Source organism: Chiloscyllium plagiosum, unplaced genomic scaffold (genome assembly GCF_037043375.1).
Source record: "Chiloscyllium plagiosum isolate Xiang-an unplaced genomic scaffold, Cpla_swu_hap1 HiC_scaffold_3, whole genome shotgun sequence".
In the NCBI taxonomy this organism is placed as follows: domain Eukaryota; kingdom Metazoa; phylum Chordata; class Chondrichthyes; order Orectolobiformes; family Hemiscylliidae; genus Chiloscyllium; species Chiloscyllium plagiosum.
In genome coordinates this window covers 151,592,611-151,620,350 of record NW_028270141.1, presented here as the reverse complement: position 1 = coordinate 151,620,350, position 27,740 = coordinate 151,592,611, and the positions used below count along the sequence as shown (strand labels likewise).

The 27,740-nt window shown below is 42.1% G+C and overlaps 1 protein-coding gene across 2 annotated transcripts in view; it reads left to right on the top strand.

Moving 5' to 3' along the window:
• Window positions 1–27,740, top strand: part of mia3 (MIA SH3 domain ER export factor 3) — a 104,869-nt gene that overhangs the window by 178 nt on the left and 76,951 nt on the right. For both annotated transcript variants that reach the window (XM_043687327.2, XM_043687326.2), the window contains exons 2-5: window positions 6,382–6,515; window positions 11,444–11,530; window positions 16,299–19,293; window positions 24,777–25,517. In XM_043687327.2, coding sequence (XP_043543262.2) covers window positions 6,382–6,515; window positions 11,444–11,530; window positions 16,299–19,293; window positions 24,777–25,517 — 3,957 coding nt within the window. The remainder of the gene's footprint in view (window positions 1–6,381; window positions 6,516–11,443; window positions 11,531–16,298; window positions 19,294–24,776; window positions 25,518–27,740) is intronic.

Genomic DNA, 27,740 nt, shown 5'->3' with positions numbered 1-27,740 from the left:
TAAACAAAGTTGATGTGCCCCAGTGATGATGATGATGTTGGAAGGAAGGCGGAGGAAAATAAACCATTCAGCTGTGTATAATTGGAGACCAGTTGGCAGCTCAGTAATAACCCATTTATTAAGTTGAAGTTTATTGTATCCGTTTTCTGCTCGAAAATGTGAAGCTTCGAGCAACATGGAAGAATGAAATTTAGATGCATTTTATAATGAATTGGTATATGAGGGGTGTGGCAATCTGTTACTCCCCCCCCCCCACTTAATGCAAACTTTTATTCGTAGAGAGCTAGACGTTTCTGAATTCAGAACTTTATTTTTTGTAATTTTCTTGCAAAGTTGCACTGGAATCCTGTACTTTCAATTAGGATGTTAGAAAGTTCTAAATACAACCTTATGATAGAAAATTAATTTAGGAGATGAGATTAGTCATTGTTAATTCTCTCCATCATTTAACATCAAAATGAAGGAAACAAGGGATTTTTCATGCTGATTGAAATATCCTAGCTATCATTTTCCCTTTGTTTTAGTTTAATTTGTATGGATTTCTTTTGTAGGAGATGATGTTTACTGTTCTCCCTCAGAGAAAATTGATGTGACTTAATTTTGTTACAGAGTATCATATTCTTGTTTTGATATACAAAATAACAAAAGATTGCTACTTGGAGAGACAAGTCTGTTGTTTCTACTATCCTTAATGTCTAGGTGTGAATAATGTTACTTTTGCCAGTCTTAAGACCATATTGGTGATCTGCCTTGTGTATGTTTGTCACATGGATGCCAATCTTCTCCCTAATGCCAAATTATTGCTTACATTTCTGTCAGTTTCTCTGCTGTGCAAAATTGTTCTTTAACTCTCCTTCGGCTCATCCTTAGTCTACGTTTTACTCAGTAGCCTGAATTAAAATATTGCTTTACATTTTTATGAATTATCAGTGAGAATATTGTTGGGATCTCCATATCAAAAACAATGTTGATGCATTAGAAAGGGTTCAAACAAAAACAACATAATTTCTTAGGACTCTGTGAAATTATGGAAATAAGTAATTGAGCTTGGACACATGGCTTGGATATAAGCAAACCCAGTTTGTGAGATTTAGAGAGCACAGGGTTAAAACCAGCATCTGTTAAATTTAATATTATTTGTTCACCACCCACTCTGTCAACCCCTTAAATGTGATTACCATAGAATAGAATCCCTATAGTGTGGAAATAGGCCATTTGGCTCAATAAGTCCACACTGACCCTCTGAAGAATAACCCACCCAGACCCATTCCCCTACCCTATAACTTTTACATTTTCACCTGACTAATGCACATAATCTACACATCCCTGAACACTATGGGCTATTTAATGTGGCCAATTAATTGTGCATTTCATTAGAATCTCTCATACTGTAAGATGGGTGAACATGGAAGCCAAGGTGGTTTGTTTATGATTGTGTCCAAGTGCATCATCCAGAAAGATGTAATTCTCGAGCTGGTCTCTGGATCGCAATTTAATTGTGAAATTCTTGATCAATGCCCCATAATCGAGGCACATTGAGGTCAGTTGGAGTAACTACCTTACATTCTAGTTGCGATCAGTTAGGTTAGATTAGATTACTTGCAGTGTGGAAACAGGCCCTTCGGCCCAACAAGTCCACACCGACCCTGTGACGAGCAACCCACCCAGACCCATTCCCCTACATTTACCCCTTCACCTAACACTACGGGCAATTTAGCATGGCCAATTCACCTAACCTGCACATCTTTGGACTATGGGAGGAAACCGGAGCACCCGGAGGAAACCCACGCAGACACGGAGAGAATGTGAAAACTCCACACAGACGGTTGCCGGAGGTGAGAATTGAACCCAGGTCTCTGGCGCTGTGAGGCAGCAGTGCTAACCACTGTGCCACCGTGAGCTGAGTATGGACCTAGAATGGCTTGGAAATTATTATGTGGAAACAGGCCAGTAAGCCCTGCCAGCCTGTGTTGGTCAAAGATGGAACGTGCTGGAGAAAGTTAGTGGCTATGACACAGTTCATGATTTTCAGTGACTCTTCATCAGATCTCTTGATCTATTTATATTGTCCTGCTTCAAATTCTAATTCTGGCCAAGTGTATTGCTTTTTATGAGTGACTGAGGTCCTCTTTTTCTTGGTCCATTCCTGATAAGTCTGCTTCTATACACACTACCCATCTCTCCATTTTAAAAAGTCTTTTTGGAATCACGCTCACAATCACTTGTATTCCATAATTTCCTTAATTTTTTTTCAGTCCTCATTTGTATTTATTTCCTCATACCAGAAAGCAGCAGCTGGGCTCTAACTTTACTATTGACTCAATGTCTCTCTTACATTCTTCACAAAACTACACATTTGATGCTGTGGTCTTACACAGGTTTTAGTAGATCCACTTTTGTGTTTAAAGCACTTTTAAGAAAAAAATTTCAATCCTTTGCTAGAAAATTTGGTATTTCAAACTACTTTTGCTGGTTATTCTTTGATTTCCTGCTTTGGAACATCATAATGTAATGAAAGGTGTGAGATAATTGTTATGTAGAGGGAGGCAGGATGTAGTGGTAATGTCACTGGTCTAGTAATCCAGAACCCCAGCTTGACATTTTGACAGCATGGGTTTGAATCCAACCATGGTAGATGGTGAAATAAATAACAAAAATTATAATTTAACATTGTGTCAAAATCCATTTGATTCATTAATGTCCTTTTAGGAAAGGAAATTTGCCATCCTTGCCTGGCTGACATGTGGCCCCAGACCACCACAATGTGATTGACCTTTAAACACCCTCTCCATTGTATTAAACGGCTGCAATGTTTAAACAAACCTGATGGGCCACCTAGCATTGAACTTGGCACTGGAAACTTTGATGACAAACAAAGCTGTATTGACTTTTACCAACAACTAGAGTCTTGTGCCAAATTGGGAGATCTGTCACACAGTCGAGTCAAGGAAGTCTGACATTTTGTGAGGTATGATTCTGAGTATTTCAGTCTCTGAGACAACAGTATCACCATTCCTGCTGTTCTGCTACCAGCACCGCCAGTGTGATGACCTCTGAAGACTTCACTTGCAGGAGAAACACAATGGATGCACCTGAATGCCTGACGAAGGGAAATTTACACATTTGTGTGGACAGGAAATACAATGAAGAATCCTCTGGAGGACATTCTCACCCACTCAGATGGCTGGAATCTCCTGTGTCAATTACAAATAAATTGCTCCTGCCGGATGCTTGATTAACTTCCATTCAGTTTATTCTTGTTTGAATTGCTTTACAATTTTCACGATTGTCCTGTATGTGCTTTACAGTTATCATTATGTTGTACCCCGACAAAGCATGCCTGCGCCTTCAGTTCTGGGAAGAGCATTCTGGCCATCTGTGCAGAGAGGTGAAAGTGGGGACTGCAGATGCTGGAGATCAGAGCTGAAAATATGTTGCTGGAAAAGCGCAGCAAGTCAGGCAGCATCCAAGGAGCAGGAGAATCGACGTTTCAGGCATGAGCTGAAGAAGGGCTCATGCCCGAAATGTCGATTCTCCTGCTCCTTGGATACACCTGTGCAGAGAATCAGTTCTGGAAATGTGTTGCTGGAGAAGCGCAGCAGGTCAGGCAGCATCTAGGGAACAGGAGAATCGACGTTTCGGGCATTAGCCCTTCTTCAGGCTAATGCCCGAAACGTCGATTCTCCTGTTCCCTAGATGCTGCCTGACCTGCTGCGCTTCTCCAGCAACACATTTCCATCTCTGATCTCCAGCATCTGCAGACCTCATTTTCTCTTCAGAGAATCAGTTCTGTCAGCCTGATCAATTTCTCTTCCATGAAATTGCTTTGTTTAATAAATCGCTTGTCAATTTCACCGCGATCCTCGTTTGTGGTCTCTGATTCATTGTGCTGAATATCTCCGACAATAATGATAGATGAAATCTAAGCTACAGCCAGTTGTGAATAGTGCTGAATGTTTAAACAACTAATAGGAAATGGCAGCTCCACAAATATCTCCATTTTAATGATGGGGATCCCAGGACGTCAGTGCAAAGATGAAGCTGACATATTCATGCCCATCTTGATCCAGAGGTGTTGGGTGGATGATCAGTCTCACATCCCCAGCATCACCGGAATCAGCCTGCATGATGTCAACAAATAGCTGCAGACGCCATATCCTATAAAAACAATGGACTTCTCACGATAGTTGGGGATGGGAAGTAAATGTTGCTCCAACCAGCTATGTCCACATTGCCTGAATGAATAAAAATAAATAAACTCAAGGCTTTATTTTCAAGGTGAGAATGGATCAATACCATACTGTATTGAGCACTTATTTATACTCTTGTACGTTTTTTCGTCATCTGCGGTCTAAGATCCTGCTTCTACCCAACTGTCTGTATTTGATTCATAGAATCATAGAACCCTGACAAAATGGAAGCAGGCTGTTTGGTCCATTGTGTCCACACCGACCCTCTGAAGACCATCCAGACCCACCCCTCTACCCTATCCCCGTAACCAAAGAACAAAGAAAGTTCCAGCACAGGAACAGGTTGTTTGGCCCTCCAAGCCTGCGCGGACCCAGATTCTCTAAACCTGCCACCTATTTTCTAAAGATCTGTATCACTTTGCTCCCTGCCCATTCATTTATCTGTCGAGGTACGTATTAAATAATGCTATCGTTCCCACCTTTACCACCTCTGCTGGCAATGTTCCAGGCCGCTACCACCCTCTGCATAAAGAACTTTTCACAAACATCTCCCCTAAACTTTTCCCCTGTTGCTTTGAACTCGTGACCCCTAGTAATTAAGTTCCGCACTTGAGAAAAAGCTTCTTGCTATCCACTCTGTCTATACCTGTCATGATTTTGTCGACCTCAGTCAGATTCCCCCCTCAACCTCCTGTCTTTCTAATGAAAATAATCCTAATCAATTCAAACTCTCTTCATAACTAGCTCCCTCCAACCAGACAACATCCTGGTGAACCTCTTCTGCACCCTCTCCAAAGCATCCACATCCTTTTGGTAATGTGGCGACCAGAACTGTACGCAGTATTCCAAATGTGGCCGAACCAAAGTCCTATACGACTGTAACATGAGCTGCCAACCCTTATACTCAATACCCCGTCTGATGAAGGAAAGCATGTCGTATGCCGCCTTGACCTTGAATTGGATCTTCCAAAATGCATCACCTCGCATTTGCTTGGATTGAACTGCATCTGCCATTTTTCTGCCCATCTCTCCAATATATCTATATTCTGCTGTATTCTCTGACAGTCCCCTTCACTACTTGCTACTCCACCAACCTTGATGTCAACTGCAAACTTGCTAATCGGACAACCGATACCTTCCTCCAAATCATTTATGTATATCACAAACAACAGTGGTCCCAGCATGAATCCCAATGGAACACCACTAGTCACAGGTGTCCGCTTTGAGAAACTCCCTTCCACTACTACTCGATCTCCTGTTGCCCAACCAATTCTCTATCCATCCAGCAAGAACACCCTGGATCCCATGCGACTTCACCTTCTCCATCAGCCTACCATGGGGAACCTTACCAAACGCCTTACTAAAGTCCATTTTTGTGACATCTACAGCCCTTCCCCCATCAATCAACTTGATCACCTCCTCAAAGCATTCCATTAGGTTTGTAAGACATGACCTTCCCTGCACAAAACCATGCTGCCCATTACTGATAAGCCCATTTTCTTCCAAGTGGTTGTTCTACCACTGACATCAGGCTCATTGGTCTAAAATTGCCTGGAGTATCCCAGCTACCCTTAAGGAAGGGGCCAACATTAGCAATTCTCCATTCCTCTGGAACCTTACCTGTGTTCAAGGATGCTGCAAAGAAATGTTAAAGCCCCAGCTATTTCTTCTCTTGTTTCCCTCAGTAACCTGGGGTAGATTCCATCCGGACCTGGGGTAGATTCCATCCGGACCTGGGGACTTGTCTACTCTGGCGCTGTGAGACAGCAGTGCTAACCACTGAGCTATTGTGCTGCATTGTCCCATCTGCAATAACATCTGCAATTCACTGATGATAAACAACTAAACGATGAAACGATAGCTTGGCATTTAAAAAAAAGGGAGCCATGCAAAATTATTCTTTATTGATTAGGCAGCTAAAACATGAAGGAATGGGAAGGGACAACTTTTAAGGGGAATTGAGGTAGGTTGGAGGAGGTAGGGTGATGTGTGCGTATGAGAAAGCATATGGGTGAAGGAGTGCTGGAGGTGGGAATAGGTGCTGTGTGTGAAGGTATTGGGGAGTGGATGAGGGAGATGCATAAAGGTGTCAGGAGTGGCTGAGATAGGGTGCGAAGATGTATGGGAGTGGGTGAGCGAGGTCTCTGGGAGCATGCTGCTAACTGTCACTTTGATGTTTTGTATCTTACAGTGCTGATGTGTCGAGGTAAAGCTGTGCAGGATTTCACAGGTCCCGACTGCCGTTTCCTGCGGTTTAAAAAGGGTGAAACGATTTACATCTATTATAAATTAGCAGGGGAAAGGGACGATCTATGGGCTGGAAGTGTGAGTATTTTATTTGTATTAATGTTAGTCATATGAAATAAGCTTGGAACTATCAGCAATCAAATCAATGTTTCGTTAAATAAACAGTACGCCCTCTGAATAACATGATGTGGCTTCAGGCCCAAGTCCAAGGTATAAGCACAAAATCTGAGGGATATCAGTTGTGTACTGAAGATGTTTGGTATAGTTGGATGTTGCTGCTGCCATATTAAACTGAAGCTCCCTCTGCCTTTTCAGGTGGGTGTTAACATTTGAATTGCTGGAGGAAGAAAGACCAACGTCCATCTCATTCACTTTATAACATCCTGGAGTTCACATGATATTATTGTCTAATGACATTAATCATAATTAGCATATAATTTGAAGAGCAGCAGGAAGTGCATTGTTGAGTGACTTGTTGAATATCATTGCAGCCTGTGGTGTAAATAGGTCTACGTGGATAGAATGAGGTGTCATATCCTTGTTGGGAGACGGCAAACAGGAACTGTAATTTCCATATTTGTGAATTGCCCACAGCATTTCTCAGCTTGTTTTACCAGCCTTTTGTTGTATCCTATTATGTATCTGCCCAGAAATCTCTAGGAGATAGAAAGGAGATAAAAAAGAGTTGTAACAATCCTGTAAAGCATTTTCAGTCAGAATCTTACACTATGGAATCAGTCCTTTTGGTCCAACTTATTTGAGCAGACCGAACAGCCCAATCCGACTAGTTCCATTTGCCGGCTCTTGGCTCATATCCTTCTAAATGCTTCCTATCGATATACCCATCCAGATGTCTTTTAAATGTTATAATTGTATCCGCCTCCTCCACTTCCTTTGGCAGCTTGTTCCATACGTTCACCATCCTCTCACCAAAACTTTCCCCTCTCACCTTAAACCTACACCCTCTAGGTTTTGACTCCCCTAACCCAGGGAAAGGGACCTTGGTCGTTCACCCTATCCATGCCCCTTATGATTTTATAAGGTCTTCCCCTCAGCCTCCGATGTTCCCTGGGAGAACGTCCCCAACCTATTCAGCCTCTCCCTATAGCTCAAACCCTCCAGTGTCAGTCGCATCCTTGTACATCTTTTTTGCACTCTGAAGTTTAATAACATCCTTCTTACAGATGGGCCAGATTTGTACGCAGTATTCCAAAAGTGGCCTCACCGATGTCCTGTACCGCCGCAACATAAAGTCCCAACTGCTATACTCAAATGTTCTGACCAATGAAAGTAGGTGTACCAAATGCTGCCTTCACCACCCTGTCTACCTGTGACTCAGCACTCAGTGACACATTACAAGGAATGACTTGTTTAGATTTGTGCACAACCCTTTTCTAACATATAGAGTGTGTGATGCTGACATCTGCCTGACAGTGTGGAAAATTGCCCAAGTATTTCCTGTACACAAAGCAGGTCAAATCCAAATTAAACAATTACCATTTCATTTGGCGGCACGGTGGCACAGTGGTTAGCACTGCTGCCTCACAGCGCCTGAGACCCGGGTTCAATTCCCGCCTCAGGCGACTGACTGTGTGGAGTTTGCACGTTCTCCCCGTGTCTGCGTGGGTGCTCCGGTTTCCTCCCACAGTCCAAAGATGTGCAGGTCAGGTGAATTGGCCATACTAAATTGCCCGTAGTGTTAGGTAAGGGGTAAATGTAGGGGTATGGGTGAGTTTCGCTTCGGCGGGTCGGTGTGGACTTGTTGGGCCGAAGGGCCTGTTTCCACACTGTAATGTAATCTAATCATGTAATCTAATCTAATTTAATCTACTCTCAGTCATCAGTAAAGAGGTGGAAGGTGTCATGAATCAAATAGCATTAACCCAGCAATAACCTGCTCATTGATGTTAAGTTTGGGTTCTGTCAGGGCTACTCAGCTCCCGAGCTCATTACAGATTTAGTATGACAGACTGCAATAGTACAGGAAGGCAGCTCACCAACATCTTCTCAAGGGCAACTAAGGGCAAGCCATAAATGCGGCCAGCCAGCATCGCAACATTCCACAAATGAATTAAAAGCAAATTGGTTCAAATGTGGATAAAGGACCTGGATTCCAGAGCTGAGGTGAAAGTGATTGCCCTTGACATCAACAAACCATTTGACCAAATGTGGCATCAAGGATTCCTAGCAACATTGGAGTCAATGAAAATTGGTGAGAGGAAACATTCTACTGGTTAGAGTTATACCTGGCACAAAGAAAGATGGCCATGGTTGTTGGAGGCCACTTATTTCAGCTCTAGACCATTTCTGCAGCAATTCTTCAAGATATTTCCATAATTGAATCACCCACTACCAAGATCCTGGGAGTTAGTATTGACCTAAATTGAACTAGACTTGCTATATAAATACTGTGGTTTCAAGAGCAGGTCAGAGGTTAGAAATCCTGCAGCTAGTAACTCATCACTTGACTCTCCAAAGCCTTTCCACCATCTACACGATACAAATCAGGATTGTGATGGAATACTCCCCATTGGATGAGTGCAGCTCCAACAACAGAAGAACATTGACACCATCCAAGATAAAACACACTGCTTGATTGGCACCACATCCTCAAACACATTGTCTACTTGATGCATTGCAATGATTCACTGAGGCTTCTTCAGCAGCACCTTCTAAGCTCCTAAACACTCTTGAAGGACCAGGGCAGCAGATAAATGTGAACACTATCGCCTGCAAGACCCTCTCCTACCATTCAGCGTCATAACTTGGTAATGTATTGCCATTCCTTCATTGTTGTTGGAACTGTTTTTCGAACAAATTCCATAGATCTTCTCCATGGCCTCTGGTTGTTCAGGAAGATGGCTTGTCGCCACCACCTTGAGGACAACTGTGAATGTACAATAAATGCTGGCCTTGCCCAACAATGCCCACATCCTGTGAAAGAATAATAAGTTCACCATGAATTCAACTTTGTGATCAACTTTGAGAGAAATACTGGTGTCAGTGAATGTCAGTCCCAATGACTTTCACTTGCACAATGTCATAAAATTGTTTAAAGTTCCAGAAATCAATGGGTATGAAGTTCCTGTGTGGTGCAGACAAGCATAATATCCCTTTTCCGATTGTAATCTGTGGGATGCTTCTTAAGTTAATCTTTGTCAGGAAGCATCTTCTGTGACCATTCATTGATTGCAAGCAAGCTCAATCCCATCTTCATCTCAAGCTGCCACACATTGCCAGCAAGGGTCACCTGGGAAGTGAAGGGAGCTGGAACCATGTCAGCTTTCTGTTTCTTGTTTAAAAAAATATATATTTTTGCCTCCTAATCTAGGGAATCAGAGGGCCTTTGTGTCCTTTCAAATACTGGGATTACGGGACTCGAACAAAGTGTGGACCTGGTAAAAGCACAGTAGGTCAAACAGCATCAGAGGAGCAGGAGAGTCGAGGTTTTGGGCAGGACCCTTCGCGGGTTCTGATGAATGGTCCTGACAGAAACATTGACTTTTCTGCCCCTCTGATGCTGCTTGACCTGCTGTGCTTTTTCCAGCTCCACATTTTATCGACTCTGACTTCCAAACATTTGTAGTCCTCACTATCTCCAGGATTCAAACAGAGTACTTCAGCTGTACCCAGCATTCTGGCAGTCAGGATGTTGTGGGTGCAAGTGGTTTTAAACCATTTTTTTGCTGCGCTTAAATTAGTTTGTAATCTTCCAATTCTCCAAATTTACTTCCAGTGAAGAATCTTGTATTGAGGATGGATTATGAATAGCTGAATGTGTAATCTAATCTCGGGCAGTAAACGTAGAACAGAAGCTGTGAACAGTCAATAAAGTTGAGGTTGCTTCAGATTGGTGAACAGTTGGCATAGTTTAAAGTTGGTTTATTGCCCATGGTATCTCTACATATTAACCAGCTTAGTGATAAGGGGATGTGCTTATCTTTGTGATAAATGATAAATGTGTTTGCTTTGTGAATTTCCTGCAACAGTGCAGTGTGTCTTGTACCATTCACAACAAAGTTTGGCACAGGTATTTGTGGTACGAGAATTAATTAACTCTTTTGAATGATTTCACTTTCAAGTTTTAAAATTACTTATTTGTATTGGTGACAGTTATTATATTTTATTCTGTATAAATCGATTTGACACATGCTGATATCTGAACAGTAATGTCAAAGCAGTAAAGTATTTTCATGAGATCTGAGGAGAAACACCATCTCCTAATAACAATTCCTTCCTCATGTTCCAGAGCCAGCATATCAGTCAACAAACAAAATTTCTGTATAATCTCTTGGCTTGGAAATCTCCTCTTACACTTTCTATGTTGTTTGTACAACCAGTTATGAAAGGTTCACTTATTCATCTGCCTGCCCAGACCAACTCAGACTCTCATTCCCCGTGTTTTAATTCCTGTTAGCTCTCAAATATTTCCATCAAAGTATTGGCAGAAGCAAGAGAAACGTGATGGCTATAAGACTTGACTTTTGTTTTCTTGGAGGTACCCACCTCTGTGTCTTTAAGATGCTATTAAAGAATTTAACTTTTGATTCTAATGCAAGCAGCCTACTTTTTTTCATGCTCTGCTAAATTTCTCCTAAACTGGTCAAAGAATGCCAGAATTACAATGTCCCATCAAATCGCCTCCCGACTGACTTGACCCAAGTCACAAGCAGAAATGGATCAACATTCTGTATAAGACACTCAGTTTTCAGTTGTCTAATGAAATTAGAGCAGTGTACAGTATTTAGGTTAGTATTCATTATGTATCAAGATTATCATTAGGATTGTTAGAGGGGATCCATGTAAGTAAAAATTTAGAAAATCATTTATTTTGATAGTTATTTTTATTAGGATTTCATTTTCTAACTGGTTTTATAATCCTTGTGTTGAAAGACTGGTCTGCTCTTGTTTTCTGCTGCTGTCCTGAAGATGGTAATTGTTTTCATTGATTTACCTTCTTTATATCTGCAACATTCCTTGATATTCAAATGTTTTCTTTCTCATAGGTGGGGAGTCAGTTTGGATATTTCCCCAAAGATCTTGTTGAAGTAAATTTAGTATACTCAACTGAGGAGGTGGAATTGCCTGCTGAGGTAGGTGTGTGTACTTGTGCTATATATCTCAGTATAAAACTACAAATATTGGCTATGCTGCAACAATCTGTAATACTCTGGTTTCAAATTTTGGGGTGATCACTCAATGATCAGATTACTGTTTTTCTTCTTCTTGTAAGTTTGTGTTTCTTTATTGTGTTATGGTGTACCAATACATCATATTTTGTGCCACAAAAACACAGAACTTCTTTTGAATCTGACAATGTTGTTCCAGCGTTAATGCAATGTCTTGATCTATCTATTAGGATTGATCCCATCAGGCCCTGGGGACTTAGCTGGCTTAGTGTTTTTCAAGACATCCAACACCACCACCACCTTAATACTGACATGCCCTAGAGTATCAACCTACCCCTTCCAAATCTTACCATCATCCATGGCCTCCTTGGTGAATACCAGTGTGAAATACCAGTGTGAAATAGAACTTCCTCTAGTTCCATGCATAAATTCCTTCCTTTGTCCTTCGACAAACCCACTCTTTCCCTAGTTCTTGAGATAAAGTACATGTAAAATGCCTTTGAGCTCTCCTTAATCCTATTTACCCAGGATATTTTATAGTCCCTTTTAGCCCTCCTAATTCCTTGTTTAAATTCTTTCCTGCTTCCTTTATATTCCTCCAGGGCCTTGTCTAAGTTTCCTAAACTTTACTAATGTTCCCTTTTTCTATTTTGACTAAACTTGCAGTATTTCTTGTCATCCAGTGTTCCCAAATTTTTCCATCCCCATTTTAATCTTCAAAGGAACACGCTGGTCCTGAACTCTGAACAACTGGCCTTTAACAGGCTCTCACATATCAGGTGTGGATTTGCCCTCGAGCAGCTAACCCCAATCTAATTTCTCAACTCCCTGCCTAATGTTTTATGGTAGGTTGTAAAGGCAGAAGTGCCACATTGGTTACTGAAAACAGCTTAAGTAAATAACTTGAGGCCTTTAGGTTTTTAAAACAATTATAACATTGGAGGGGGAGTAGCCAGCTCTCTCAGATCAGGCTTTCTAGTTTTCTTTTAGCTTTAGCGGTCACAAGCAGTTTCGGGTCTCAGAAGAGTTGGAAGCTTCATTAAATGATTCCTAGCTGCTACTTTCTCTGAAATCTTTCTTGATGTTCTTTCCTCCTGGATTAGAGAACTGCTTGTAAGAATCTGTGTCTGATTTTACTTTTATGCCAAGGGGTGTGTTTATGGGATGTTACTATCGTGGGACAGTTAATTAGTAATAGGTATTGTATCTATTATTTAGTTAAGATTTCCAATAGCTAAATTATTCTCAATTCCTCATTCTTTTGTTTGTTTTTTAACTTTAGTGTTTAAATAAATTGTGTTTTACTTAATGCCAAGTAGTTTGATCAGTCACATCACATCTGGAACATGCACTTCACACCTACCTTTTAAAGTAAGAAATGTTAGGGTCTAGCCTGCCTACCTTAAAATATTTTGAGGGGTCTGGAATGGTCCATAACACTACCTATACTGTAAACTGTTTCAAGAAACCCTCATGAATGCATCTAACAAATTCTGCCACATCTAAGCTCCTGGCACTAAGAGAGTCCCAGTCAATATTGGGAAAGATAAAATCATCTATAACAATCCTGTTGTCTTTAGATTTTTCCAATGGTCTGCTTCCATATCAGTACTTCTGTCTTTCACTGGCTATTGGAAGTCCTATTGTATTATCCATCATTATGACTGCACATTTCATATTTCTGAATTGTACCCATATGGCTTCGCTGGATGAGCCCTCCAAGATTTAGTGCAGCTGTGAAATTGTCCTTAATCAGTAATTCTCAATTTACCTTTCTCTTATTGTGCCTGAAGCATTTAAACTCTGGGACATTGAGCTGCTAGTCCTGCCCTTCTCTCAACGAAGTTTCTGTAATGGCTATAACATTGTATTTCCATGTGCTAAGCTGACCTGCCTTACTTGCTACATTCCTTGCATTAAAATAAATAAACTTCAGACAGTCAGACTTGGCGTGATCATTAATGTGGCCCTACCTGTCCTCCTTATTTGACTTATTGATGTAAATTTTATACATTCTTCTCAATCACTCAATATGCTGATCTACTGCTCTGGTTCCTACCCCCTACCACATGAGCTAAGTCCTCACTGTAGCAGTAGCAAACTGCCCTGCAAGGAGATTGGTGCTGCTGCTGTTTATACAGGTACCGTGAGTGTAATCCTGAGCTTACAATCCTAGATGTCCTGCTTTCAATTTTCTACCTAACTCTAAAATTCCCTTTGCAGGGCCTCTTCACTCTTCCTGTTGTTAGTACCAATATGAACCATGACCTTTAGCTGCTCACCCTCCCCTTTCCGAATATTCCGTGCTCACAGAGACATCCTTGATCCTGGCACCAGGGAGGGAACACACCATCCAGAAATGCTAGGGAAGCAAGGGTTAAATGGGAAGGAACCATTGAACGAAATTAATATTATTTAAAAAAAAACTTGAGAAATTAATGAGACTGAAAGTTGATAAATCCTCAGGGCCTGATAGTATAAATCCCAGAGTACTAAAGGAGGTGGCCATGGATATAGTGGATGTGTTGTTGTCATCATTGGAAATTCTGTCTATCCAAAACTATTTTGGCAGAGTGGAGAGTTACCAATGCAACCCCACTCTTTAAAAAAGGCAGGAGGCAGAGAACCGGGTGTTACAGACCAGTTAGCCTAACGTCAGGAGAAGAGAAAATTCTGGAGTCTATTGTAAAGTGATACTCAGACACTTGGAGAATACCATTAGGATTGAACAAAGTCAGCAAGGATTTATTAAAAGGAAATTATGTTTTACAAACCATCAGGAGTTTTTTTGAACCCAGAGCTAATTGGAGGAGATGAGAGAGAACTAGTGGAAGGGGGGATATTTGGATTTTCAGAAAGCTTTTGGTGAAGTCCCACAAGGAGGTTAGTGCGCAAAATTGAAACTGTGGGATTCATGGCAATATACTGGCATGGATTGAGAATTGGTTAGCAGACAGGAAAAGAAAAGAAGAAAAGGATTGTTTTCAGAGTGGATGGTGATGAGAAATGAGTTACTGTAAAGATCAATGCTATTCAAAATATATATCAACAATATAATACGTATTTTGAGGTTTGCTGATGAATCAAAACTATATGGGATAGAGTGTTGAGGAGGACATAAAGAATCTTCAAGACCACTTAGACAAGTTGACTGGACAAATGCATGGCAGGTATAAAATAATGTGGGTAAATTTGACATTGTCCGCTTTGGTTTGGCAGAGTACACTATTATTTAAATGATCAAAGTTAAAAATCTCACAACACCAGGTTATAGTCCAACAGGTTTAATTGGAAGCACACTAGCTTTCGGAGCGACGCTCCTTCATCAGGTGGTTGTGCCTGAAGAAGGGCTTATGCCCGAAATGTCGATTCTCCTTCTCCTTTGCCTGACCTGCTGCGCTTTTCCAGCAACACATTTTTAAGCAGGAGTCAGGAGAGACCTGTCATTTTCACTTCACCTCTGGAATTCAACTCTTTTGTCCATATGTGAACCAAGGCTGTCATGAGGCCAAGAATTATGTGGCCCACACTGTGTGTCAGTGAGCAGGGTATTGCTGAGCTGATGCTGTTTACTGTTGATGACACCTTCCATCACTTTTATGATGATTCAGAGTAGACTGACAGGGTGGTTAGAGTTAAGGTAAAAACAATGACTGCAGATGCTGGAAACCAGATTCTGGATCAATGGTGCTGGAAGAGCACAGCAGTTCAGGCAGCATCCGAGCAGCTTCAGCAAAATCGACGTTTCGGGCAAAAGCCCTTCATCAGGAATAAAAGGGCTTTTGCCCGAAACGTCGATTTTGCTGAAGCTGCTTGGATGCTGCCTGAACTGCTGTGCTCTTCCAGCACCATTGATCCAGGGTGGTTAGAGTTATCCTGCTTTTTGTGAACAGGACATAGCTGGGCAATTTTGCACATTGTCCATGTCAGTGTTGAAATTGTATTGGAAAACTTGGTTCGGGGTGTGATAAAATATGAAGCTCAAGTTTTCAGTACTACTGCCAGAATATTGTCAGGGCCCAAAGCATTTCCGGTATCCAGTGCCTGTAACAGTTTCTTGATATCATGTGGAGTGGATTTTGAGTTGGTTGAAGACAGGCATCTGTGATATTGAGGGTCACTGGAAGAGGGAGGCTGAGATGGATTATTCAGTTGGGACTTCTAGCTGAAGTCCTTACCTTTTAGCCTTCTCTTTTACAGTGTTATTTGTAACGTTATTGCCCCTTTCTTCAGTACCGTCTACCTTTTTGGTGCATTTTGTAGATAATCATGTCTCATAGTGTGACCTTAACCAGTGAGAGAGCTCTTTAAAACCTGTCTCATTGATTTAAACATAAATTTGTTCCTCCTTGTGTATATTGACCCAACGCTGGAAATAGTTTTATACCTTTTAAAGGCAATTGATGCTCAAACAACAGTACAATTGGAGTTCTGTTTAGCAGAAAGGGTTGAGCAAACTTGCACTTTCCTCCTCTTTTATTAATAATTAGGGGAAATTATTTCATGAGAGAATATTTGTTGGGTTGTCACTGGGCTTTCTTGGTTTGTGTTGATATAATGTACAAAGGGGAAAATTTGGATTTTAAATATCTGCTGTAAATACTGTATGTTACTGTTAATTCCTCAATTCCGATGCTCTTCCCATTACCATTCATGAATTACAACTTGTACACACTTCAGCTTAATGGTGTGTAACTATTTCTTCAAACTCTGGTTTTCTCCTGTTTTACAGGAAACTGATTTTGCTTGTTTTAATGAAGAGCCTGATGAATTTGATTATGTAGACCTTGATCACCTGACACAAGCAAATGGAGAAGCCATGATCAATGAAGAGAAGTCAGAATCGCAAATCATAGCAACAAAGAAAAGAGTTGAAGATACTGGGCAGGAAGTTCCAGCTCCCAAAGTGCCTGATAATAATTTGGGAGAAAATAAAGCTAGAGACGATAAAGAGGCAGTTAATTTTGCAGACCGGAGTGTCAGTGACTCTCCAACAGGAATTAAAGATAAGGGAGATGAAGCTGTAGATAATATACTAAATGATGAACAAATTCTTCACGTTGAAGATGGAGAATCTGAAGGAAAACCTGCTAATGTGGGTGAAAATGCTTTCTCTTTGGAAGAGCATCCAACAGAAGAGGATGGTAGTAGCCACGTTAAAGTGAGCGCACATTTGGAATCAAGTTCTCAGGGGCTTCAAACCTCACTTCAAAAAGAAAATGAGGATCTAAGTGTTGACAGCGAAGACACTAGAGTTTCTTGGAGTGAAGTTGAACTATTAGATACTGAGGAACAAAGATCTCCGAAAGATAAAAGGGAAGACATTTCTGAACTTGAGGGATCTTTGAAATTAGAAACTACATTTGGATCAACAATGGATGCAATTGTGGTTGATGAAGAGATGACTAGCAAGGTGACCGTGCTCGATGAAGGTACTGTATTTGATTTTGACCTGCAGAAAGATGAATTAGTTGAGAAAGTAGATCCTGAGGAGGTAGCTCTGCTAACATATTCTGATAGTAAATATCAACAGCAGCCAAAGCTTCCAGAAGAAGACCATTTCCAAGATGAAGATGTTGGTGAAGACCATATTGTAAAATCTGAAGAAACTATTGCTCAGGATGTTAATCTTGCTGTGACTCCTGTCAATCCAGAAAAGGGGCAATTATTGGCTGAGGTATTGGAAGAACTTGTAAATATTAAAGGTGAGGGTGATAAAAAGCTTCAAGTGAGAAGTTCGGAAGGTGAAAACAGTCAAAATGGAAGATTGTGGACTACACTTAGTGACACTTTCAGTTCAGTTGTAAGAAGAGGTGAAACAACACAAAAGTTTACAGCCCCTCTCCATTCTGATTCCAGAGACACTCAGAAAGAAACTAATTACAGAAACACTGAAGATTCAGGAGCAAAGGATTTGATAAATACATCAGAGAAAGAGGTTGAGGAAAAAATTGTGAATACAGCTCCGGAACGAATAGAAAATGATAGAGTGAAGGAGAGGTCTAATGAAATAATGCAACATGATGGAACTGAGGACACAATTCAAGCTTTTGCCAGGGTCTCTGAAACTGATACTAATTTTGAAACACATTTTAAAGAAAATGAAGGCAAAGAGCAGGTTCAAGATATTAGGTCCAAAACTGAAAATCAAATGTCTGGGCTAGAGAGAAAGCATGGATTGAAAACAAATGGCTCAACTTTTACTGAGGAAGCTGACTCTAATGATTTGTTAAAAATACCAGAGAAGGATGACCAGACCAGAAAAATTGAACTGAGAACTCTAAGACATCCTAGTACTGAAGATAAACCAGGAGCCGTGACAAATCAAGGTTCGCAAAAGTTAATGCATTTAGAACAAGAACCTGAAATGGAAAAATTGATTGACTCTGAGCCAAAATGGTCCAGCAATACATCTGTTGAGATCTCACGTGGTGGAAATGAAGAGTTGAAATCACAAAATCAAACCAAATCATTTTCTGTAGAGGACCTCAATGGCAAAGAACCGCATGACACAAACCACGCCAAGGAACATCTTGCAAGCCCTGGAGCAAATTATGAGAAAGTAGAGGGCTTTGAAATGACAGATGAAGTATTACAGGATCTTGAATCTGATTTGACAAAGAATAACCATAAAGATGCAAGTCTTTCATTAGGTAGTAATTCAAAACTAACTGAAGATGATATTTCAGACCAATTGCAGGAAGAAAAGAAGGAAGAGGATATGGACATTTTGGAAGAACTCTATGCTGTTGATCAACCAGAAGAGTTGTTAGAAGATGAAAATGCTGCAGAAGCCAGAATGGCACAAAATACTCATTCTGATACCACTGATCAAGAAGAAAGTTCAGATGATGACGATTTGGATGATGAAGATGTACTCTCGGAAGAGGAAATTAATACAGTGGAGCCAGAGGATCAGATAAACACTACAAATAGCCAAAAAGAAATGCTTGTAGAAAAGAACCATGAAGAAGAACACCGCAAACTTGCTCAGAATATTCAAGATGTGCCAAATAAAATTGAAAGCCAAAGAGAATTAGAACCCCACCTTCGGCCTGTGGAAGAAAATGCTCTCAATGTGGATAATAAAGACCAGTCTCAGCATCTGAAAGATCTGTCTGAAATGTCACAAAAAGTTGTGAGCAAGGGTTTCAAAACTGAGAGCACGGTGAATGAGGGTATGCAATCGGAGACGTACTCCAGTGTTGAAACTACATTAGGCCCCTCTGAAGTTGAAAGCAAGGCTAAAGAACCTGTTCATCAAAGCACAGTTATTAGGTCAGAGAACAAAGATTCAAAGTATAATGAAGAAGTGGAACAACTTACAATTTTGAAAGGCTACTTAGATGAAAAGAGCTTTGAACGTTTGTATGTGTATCTTGATCCACAGCAGGTTCTAGAACTAGAAGCTGTGCTTCATGACTTGAAAGAGGAACTAAGCCTTAGCAAGTTGTCCAGAACCAGTGAGGAAGACATTGAAAAAACTCTTGACCAAATATTGGAGGGATCTGAGACAAGGATTCTTGATATGGTGGAGAATATGTTAGATAAAAGAGAGAACCAGTGGCAGGCTGAGGAAAATTCACACAGCGATGGGGAGTCAATGCTCTTGAGTGATCTCCAGGAGCTTATATTTCAAATAAGGGAGAAGTCCTCGGGCAACAATGAGAGTGTTGCACTCATTCCTGAAATGGAAATACCACAAGAAGACAAAGATTCACCCAATGGTAAGAGTTTAAACTAATTTCATTTGGGGTTGTCCATTCAGAGCAAAGCAGCCTGCTTGATTTGTGGCCATATATCCCTTGCTTCCTCCACAACTGACAGTCAGTGGCAGCAATATGTACCACCTACAGGATGCACTGCAGCAACTCCCCAAAGCTCCTTTGAAGCACCTTGTAAAGCCACGGCCTTTACTACCTAGATGGTCAAGGGCAGCAGATGCATGGGAGTCACGGCATGTGTAACTTACTTTTTGCACACCCTTGCCTGACTTGTACTTTGTATGTCCTTCGTTGTTGCTGGGTCAAAATCTTGGAAGTATCGACTTAATAGTGCTGTGGGTGTCCCTACGTGAAATGCTCTTCAGTTGTTCAAGAAAGCAACTTACCCTATCTCTGGCCACCGACTAAACACAGACATCTACTATAAAGCCACTGACCCTCTCAGCTACCTGGACTACACCACCTCCTGTAAAACTCCAGTCCCTTATTCCCAATTCCTCCGCCTCTGCTGCATCTGCTCTCAGGACGACCAATTCCACATAGAACATCCCAGATGACCTCCTCCTTCAAAGACTGCAATCTCCCCTCCCACGTGGTCGACGATGCCCTCCAGCGCGTCTCCACTTCCTGCACCTCTGTTCTTGAACCCCACCCTCTCCAGTCGCAACAAGACAGAACTACCCTGGTCCTCGCGTTCCACCCCACCAACCTCCGGATACGTCGTACCATCTTCCGCCACTTCTGCCATCTACAAACAGACCTCACCACTAGGGGTATATTTCCCTCCCCGCCCAATCTGCATTTCAAAGTGACCATTCCCTCCACAAGTCAGATCCACCCCAAAGGATCCTTTCACATCAGAAACAAATTTACCTGTACTTCCATACACATCATCTACTGTATCTGTTGCACCCAATGTGGTCTCCTCTTCATCAGGGAGACGGGACGCCGACTTGCGGGTCGTTTAGGAGAACATCTCTGGGACTCCTGCACAACCAACCCCACCGCCCTGTGGCTGTACACTAACTCGCACTCCTCCTAAGACGTGCAGGTCCTGGGCTTCCTCCATCACCTAACCCTAACCTCCTGCGCCTGGAGGAAGAAGGCCTCATCTTCCGCCTTGGGACCTTGCAACCACACGGGGTCAATATGGATTTCACCAGTTTGCTCATCTGCCGCCCCCAGCACTGTCCTCTTGACCTCTCCATCTTCCTTCCCACCAATCCGTTCCACCTTCCTCTCCGACCCATCACTTTCACTCCCACCTTCATCTACCTATCACATTCTCTGCTACTTTCCCCAGTCCCACCTCCCCTCCCATTTATCTCTCAGTTCCCTTGATCCACAAGCCTCATTCCTGATGAAGGGCTTATGCCTGAAATGTCGATTCTTCTGCTCCTTGGATGCTGCCTGACCTGCTGTGCTTTTCCAGCACCACACTCTTGACTCTGATCTCCCGCATCTGTAGTCCTCACTTCCTCCTGGGTGAGAAAGCTCTGTCTGGTAAAATTTGAGAAAATCCTAAGATGTTCTGAGAGTATAACAAGAGGAAGAGGACAACCAGGGAAAGAGTAGGGCCTGTTAGGAACAAAGAGGGCAGTCAGTGGGTGGAGCCAGAAGATATTGGTCGAGTATTGAACAAACACTTCACATTTGTCTTCACCTAAGAGAATGAGGATGAAGATATGGAACCCATTGAGAGAGACTGCAAGATGCTTGGGAAAATTGACATTGTGAAGAACAAGGCATTTCATGTGTTTACAGACATGTGGACCAGTTGCCCGGTTCAGATTAAATGTGTCCCAAACTGCTGTTGGAGGCAAGGGAAGAGATTGTACGGCTTTGACCCAAACTTTTAATTCCTGTCTGGCCATGTGGGAGATACCAAAGAACTGGAGAACAGTTAATATGGTATTGATATTTAAGACTGAGAATACAGACCAGTGAGTCTCACGCTAGTGGTAAGGAAATTATTGGAAAAAATTCTGAAGGAGAGCATCTATCTCCACTTGGAGAAGTAAGGCTTAATGTGGGATAGTCAGCATGGCTTTGTCAGAGAGAGGTCATGCCTTAGTAAATCTGATCGAACTTTTCGAGTTGACAAGGTGGGTAGTTGATGTAGTTTATGTGGATTCCAGAAAAGGGATTTACCAAGAAGCCAAGTCCATGTGGGATCCAGAATAATTTGATAAACTGGATTCAAAATTGGCTCAGTTGTAAGAGACAGCGGTTGATTACAGAAAGCTGCTTTAGTGACGGGAGGCAGTGTCCAGTGTGTATCACAGAAATCTATGCTGGGTTGCCTTTTATCCATCATTTATATAAAAGACATAGATGACTGTGCGAGAGATTGGATTAGTAAGTTTGTGTATGACCCAAAAAAATTGGTTAACAACAGTGAGGTTGTGTGTCTTGGGCTAAAAAAAAATAGAAGCGGGATGGGCAAATGGGCAAATAAGTGGCAGATGGAATTTAACCCTGAAAAGTGTGACATGATACACTTTGGAAGGAGTAACTGGACAAGGGAGTGTTCAATGAAGTTCTGTGGAACAAGGGGTCCTTGGGAATGTTTGTCCTTAGATCTCCGAAGGTGGAAGAATATTTTAGGATGATGAAAAAGGCATACGGGACACTTGGCTTTGATTATGCTAATCAAGGCATAGATTACAAAAACAGGGAAGTCATGTTGGAGTTGTATTGAACTTCAGTGAGACCAAAGTTAGAGTACTGTGTGCAGTTCTGGTCACTACATTATAGGAAGCATATGATTGCATGGATGGAGTGCAGAAGAGATTCACAGGGATGCTGCCTGGGATGGAAAATTTAAGTTATGAGGAAGGGTTGGATAGGCCTGGGCTGTTCTCATTGGAGCAAAGAAGACTGAGTGGCGATATGATAAAGATGTACAAGACTGTGAGGGCCATGAACAGAGTGGATAAGGAGCAGTTGTTCCTCTTAGGTCAGTCATGAGGGGACACAGGTTCAAAGTGAGGGACAGGAGGTTTAGGGGAATGTGAAGAAAGTCTTTTACCCAGAGGGTGGGGGTGATTTGGAATGCGTTACCTGGGAGGGTGGTAGAGGTAAATTGCCTCACATTCTTTAACAGTACCTGGATGAGCACCTGGTACACCATAACATTCAGGACTATGAGCAAAGTGTTGGTGATAAATGCAATCAGGTTGAAAGTCCGGTAATTCTCATATGCTGGTGCAGACTCAGTGGGTTGAAGTGCCTCTTTTGCACTCTGATTCTTTGAATTCTACATCAGCCTCAGCTTTTTTTCTTGCTAAACCTCATGTCCATGCACCCCTAGATTTGCTTACACAGTAGACTCCTACACAGCCTTCCATTTTTCATCTTGTACCTTGTACTGACTCTTATCAAGTCTCATTCAGTTTTGTTTTGATTCTTTATTGGGATGTCTGAGTCAACATTAGTTGCCCATCGCTAATTGGCCTTAAGACTTTCTTGAACTGTTGCAGTCCATGCATTTTAGAAAGGCAAATCAGGACTTAGACACTTAATGGTAAGGGCCTGGGGAGTGTTGCTGAACAAAGAGATCTTGAAGTGCAGGTTCATAGTTCTTTGAAAGTGGAGTCACAGGTTGTTAGGATAGTGAAACCATTTGGTGTGCTTTCCTTTATTGGACAGAATATTGAGCATAGGAGTTGGGAGGTAATGTTGTGGTGGACAGGACATTGCTTAGGCCAGTTTTGGAATACTGTGTTCAGTTCTGGTCTCCCTGCTATAAGAAGGATGTTGTGAAACTTGAAAGGATCCAGTCAAGATTTACAAGGATGTTGCCAGGATTGGAGGGTTTGAACAATAGGGGGAGGCTGAATAGCCTGGGGCTATTTTCCTTGGAGCCTCAAAGGCTGGGGAAAGACATTATAGAGGTCTATAAAATTATGAGAGGCATGGAGAGGGTGAATGGCCAAGGTCTTTTCCCTGGTTTAAGGGAGTCAAAAATTAGAGGGTATAGGTTTAAAGTGACAGGAAAGATTTAAAAGGAACCTTAGGGACAACTTTTTCACAGAGGGTGGTTACCAGCAGAGGCTGGTAAAATTACAGCATTTAAAAGGCATCTTGGATAGGTGTATGAATAGGAAGGGTTGAGAGTGATATGTGCCAAATGCTGGCAAATGGGACTAGATTAATTTAGATTATCTAGTCGACATGGATGAGTTGGACTGCACGGTCTGTTTCCATGCTGTACACTTCTACAACTCTGACTCTGTGATAGAAGCATGCTTATAGTGTTGTTAGGAAGGTGTTTCAGAATCTGATCCAATGGCATTGAAGGCATGGTGATATTGTTCCAAAGCTGGGTAGTGTAATCGTCAAAATGGAGCAAACAGGAAAGCATAACAGCTATAGGTGAGAGGATTTGCCAGCAGACCATGAGCTTTCCCTTGTCTATTGAGAGTGAGGGAGTTGCCAGCTGAGCCTACCTAGTAACTGGTGTAGTTGTCATGCCCTGAGTGAATTTAGTGTTTGCACTAGTTGACAGTTGAGGGGTTTCCCGAAGGTCACTTCAACAGCATATATTGACCACAAGCTAGAGCAGATTGCAGAAGAAATCTCCTGTTAGGCCTTTGCAGTGAGTTTAATTCTGCATTTAATGTAGATAGAGTCATAGAGATGTATGGCACGGAAACAGACCCTTCGGTCCAATTCCTCCATGTCGACCAAATATTCTACATTAATCTAGTCCTGTTTGCCAGCACTTGGCCCATATCCCTCCACACCCTTCCTATTCGTATACCCATCCAGGTCCTTTTTAAATGCTGCAATTGTACCAGCCTGCAAGCTCCAAAGACTTAAGCATTTCTAGGTTTTGTACAAATGGAATGCAAGATGTTGGTTAGAGCTGAGCAGAAGAATTCCTGCTTTTGGTGACTTTTGCATTGGTGAGTAAAGCATTGAGCTCTTCAGTTGATTAGCTTTTTTTTTTGCCTGTTGAAGGAGAAGTGGTCATTTAGCAAAATCAGAGTCAGAGTTGTACAGTATGGAAACAGATGCTTCGGTCCAACCAACATGAGGCCCATATCCCTTCTAATCCCTTCCTATTCATGTACCCATCCAGATCCCTTTTAAATGTTGTAATTGTACATCCCACCACCACTTCCTCTGGCAGTTTATTCCATACACGCAACACTTGATGTTTGAAAAAGTTGCCCGTAGAGTCCTTTTCAAGTATTTACCCTCTCACCTTAAACCTATATCTTTTATTTTTGGATTCCCCTACCCTGGTATGATAATTTTGGTTATTCTCCCTATCTTTATCCCTCATGATTTTATAAACCTGTATAAGGTCACTCCTCGGCCTTCAATGCCATAGCCTATTCAGCCCTGTAGCTCAAACCCACCAACCCCGACATTGTAGGTAATCAGTGTTGTTTGTACTGTATAGCAGGAAGACAGGCTTCTTTCAAGGTTGAAAAACATTGCTTTAACGTTGTATCTTTGCTATTGTTTTGCTGTAGGATTATTACAGGGCAGCAACCAGGAAGATCAAGAGAGGCAAGCTACTGAAGCACAACAAGGAGAGAAGAATAATGATGAGCCAGTGATAGGATTGCATTCTCCAGTCTTGAGCAACGATGCAGTACATTCAGCGAGAAACCAGGAGGAAGATGAAGGTGAAAAGCCATGGAGAAAAATGCATTCTGGAAACCTTTCAGAGAATGCAGCCTATCCAGAGAGAGAGGAGGATGAACAGACATTGAGTAGTTCAGAGTCTGTCAAAGAGACAGAGAAAAAGCATCCAATTTCAGAGATCATGACAGACCAAGACAAGAAGGAACCAGCAATTAAACTGTCTTCCTCGAATATTACTGAGGTTGACCGAACAGCAAAGGATTTGAAAGGTAATGAAGAGGCTCCAGGAACAGCAATTCCAAATTTTAAAAGGACGATAGAAGAGAATCAGAAAGAAACTTCTGAATGGAGCAAGTTCAAAGAGCGTGAGGGAGAAGGATCTTCTCCAAATGTTGGAGGGAAATCGGATGGGGAGGATGAGCCTTGGACAGAACTGAATATCCTAAACATCAGTGAGGGAGGAGAGAAGCTTCCGAAGGAACCTTCTGTTGTGACGTTTGAAGAGAACGTAGCACAGTCTGATGAAGAATACACTGCAGAGGAGAGTTTGCCAAAAGGAAAGCAAGAGGACGTGAAAGTTCCAGCAGGAGAAGGTGCTAAATATGGCCACTTGGAGACAGAAATAGGTGAGTGAAAAGTATTGCTGTTTGCATTGATAGAAAAGATTTAAAATGGCATTGTATATAAATAATCTAAAAATCCTCTGGTGATTTGATCAACAGATTTCATTATTCAAACTTGTTTCCCAAAGCCCTAACTGTGGAATTCCTCACTTCCTCATTGCAGTCTTCCTTCAACAAGATTTATCCTTCTAAACTCAAAATTTGAGAGTCGTCATTGCTACTTCATTTAACTTGACTGTCATGTGTTCTTTGGTCCTTTGCTGTTTCCCGAGGTTTCAAAGGAGACCTTTTTAATATGGGAGTATATGATGGACTAAACAGCTCTAATCAGAAATGTCCCCAAGTGCTTCACTAAAATGCAGTATTTGAAAATGCCATTGTTTATTTAGAAAGGCATCTTCTGCTGAAGCATTCCCTCAGCACTGTATCAAAAAAGCAGCCTAGATTATATTCTCAAATTTCTGAATTGAATTTCAACATATAAGTTTCTGTTCTAAACATCACTTCAGCCCATCAGGCTAAGTGGACTGATTATATCACTACTGTGGTCACAAGAGTAGCTCAGAGGCAGAGAGTAACTCATTACCTGATTTCCCCAAAGCATGCCCATCAAGAGGCACAAGGCACAGGTCAGGAATGTGTTGGACATGTGAAGTGGGGAGTGTTCCATAATTTATACGTCATTGAAGATCGGTGGAGTTGTGGATAGTGACAAAGGATGTTGTAAGTTAGAGAGAGGCAGATACGACCTGGATGAGGGCGTAGAAGGATGGGTTAGTAAATTTGCTGACGACACTAAGATCGGTGGAGTTGTGGATAGTGACGAAGGATGTTGTAGGTTACAGAGAGACATAGTGGGTGGCACAGTGGTTAGCATTGCTGCCTCACAGCGCCAGAGATCCGGGTTCATTTCCTGACTCGGGTAAATGACTGTGTGGAGTTTGCACATTCTCCCCGTGTCTGCGTGGGTTTCCTCCGGGTGCTCCGGTTTCCTCCCACAGTCCAAAGATGTGCAGGCCAGGTGAATTGGCCATGCTAAATTACCCGTAGTGTTAGGTAAAAAGGGTAAATGTAGGGGTATGGATGGGTTGCGCTTCGGCAGGTCGGTGTGGACTTGTTGGGCCGAAGGGCCTGTTTCCACACTCTAAGTAATCTAATCTAAACATTGATAAGCTGCAGAGCTGAGCTGAGAGGTGGCAAATGGAGTTTAATGCGGACAAGTGTGAGGTGATTCACTTTGGTCGGAGTAATCGGAATGCAAAGTACTGGGCTAATGGTAAGATTCTTGGTAGTGTAGATGAGCAGAGAGATCTCTGGTGTCCATGTACACAGATCCTTGAAAGTTGCCACCCAGATTGACAGGGTTGTTAAGAAGGCATACAGTGTTTTAGCTTTTATTAATAGAGGGATCGAGTTCTGGAACCATGAGGTTATGCTGCAGCTGTACAAAACTCTGGTGCGGCCGCACTTTGGGTATTGTGTACAGTTCTGGTCACCGCATTAGAAGAAACATGTGGAAGCTTTGAAAAGGGTGCAGAGGAGATTCACTAGGATGTTGCCTGGTGTGGAGGGAAGGTCTTAAGAGGAAAGGCCGAGAGACTTGAGGCTGTTTTCGTTAGAGAGAAGAAGGTTGAGAGGTGACTTAATAGAGACATACAAGATAATCAAAGGGTTAGATAGGGTGGACAGGGAGAGCCTTTTTCCAAGTATGGTGATAGCGAGCACGAGGGGGCATAGGTTTAAATTGTGGGGTGATAGACATAGGACAGATGTCAGATGTCTTTACTCAGAGTTGTAAGGGTATGGAATGCTTTGCCTGCAATGGTAGTAGATTTGCCAACTTTAAGTACATTTAAGTCGTCATTGGATAAGCATATGGACGTACATGGAATAGTGTAGGTTAGATGGGCTTCAGTCTGGTATGACAGGTCGGCGCAATATCGAGGGCCGAAGGGCCTGTACTGCACTGTAATGTTCTATGTTCTATATTGGGGACACAGGCCGCCTACTTGCGAAACGTTTCAGAGAACACCTCTGGGACACCCGGACCAACCAACCCAACCACCCCGTAGCCCAACACTTTAACTCCCCCTCCCACTCCACCAAGGACATGCAGGTCCTTGGACTCCTCCATCGCCAGACCATGGCAACACGACGGTTGGAGGAAGAGCCCTCATCTTCTGCCTGGGAACCCTCCAACCACAAGGGATGAACTCAGATTTCTCC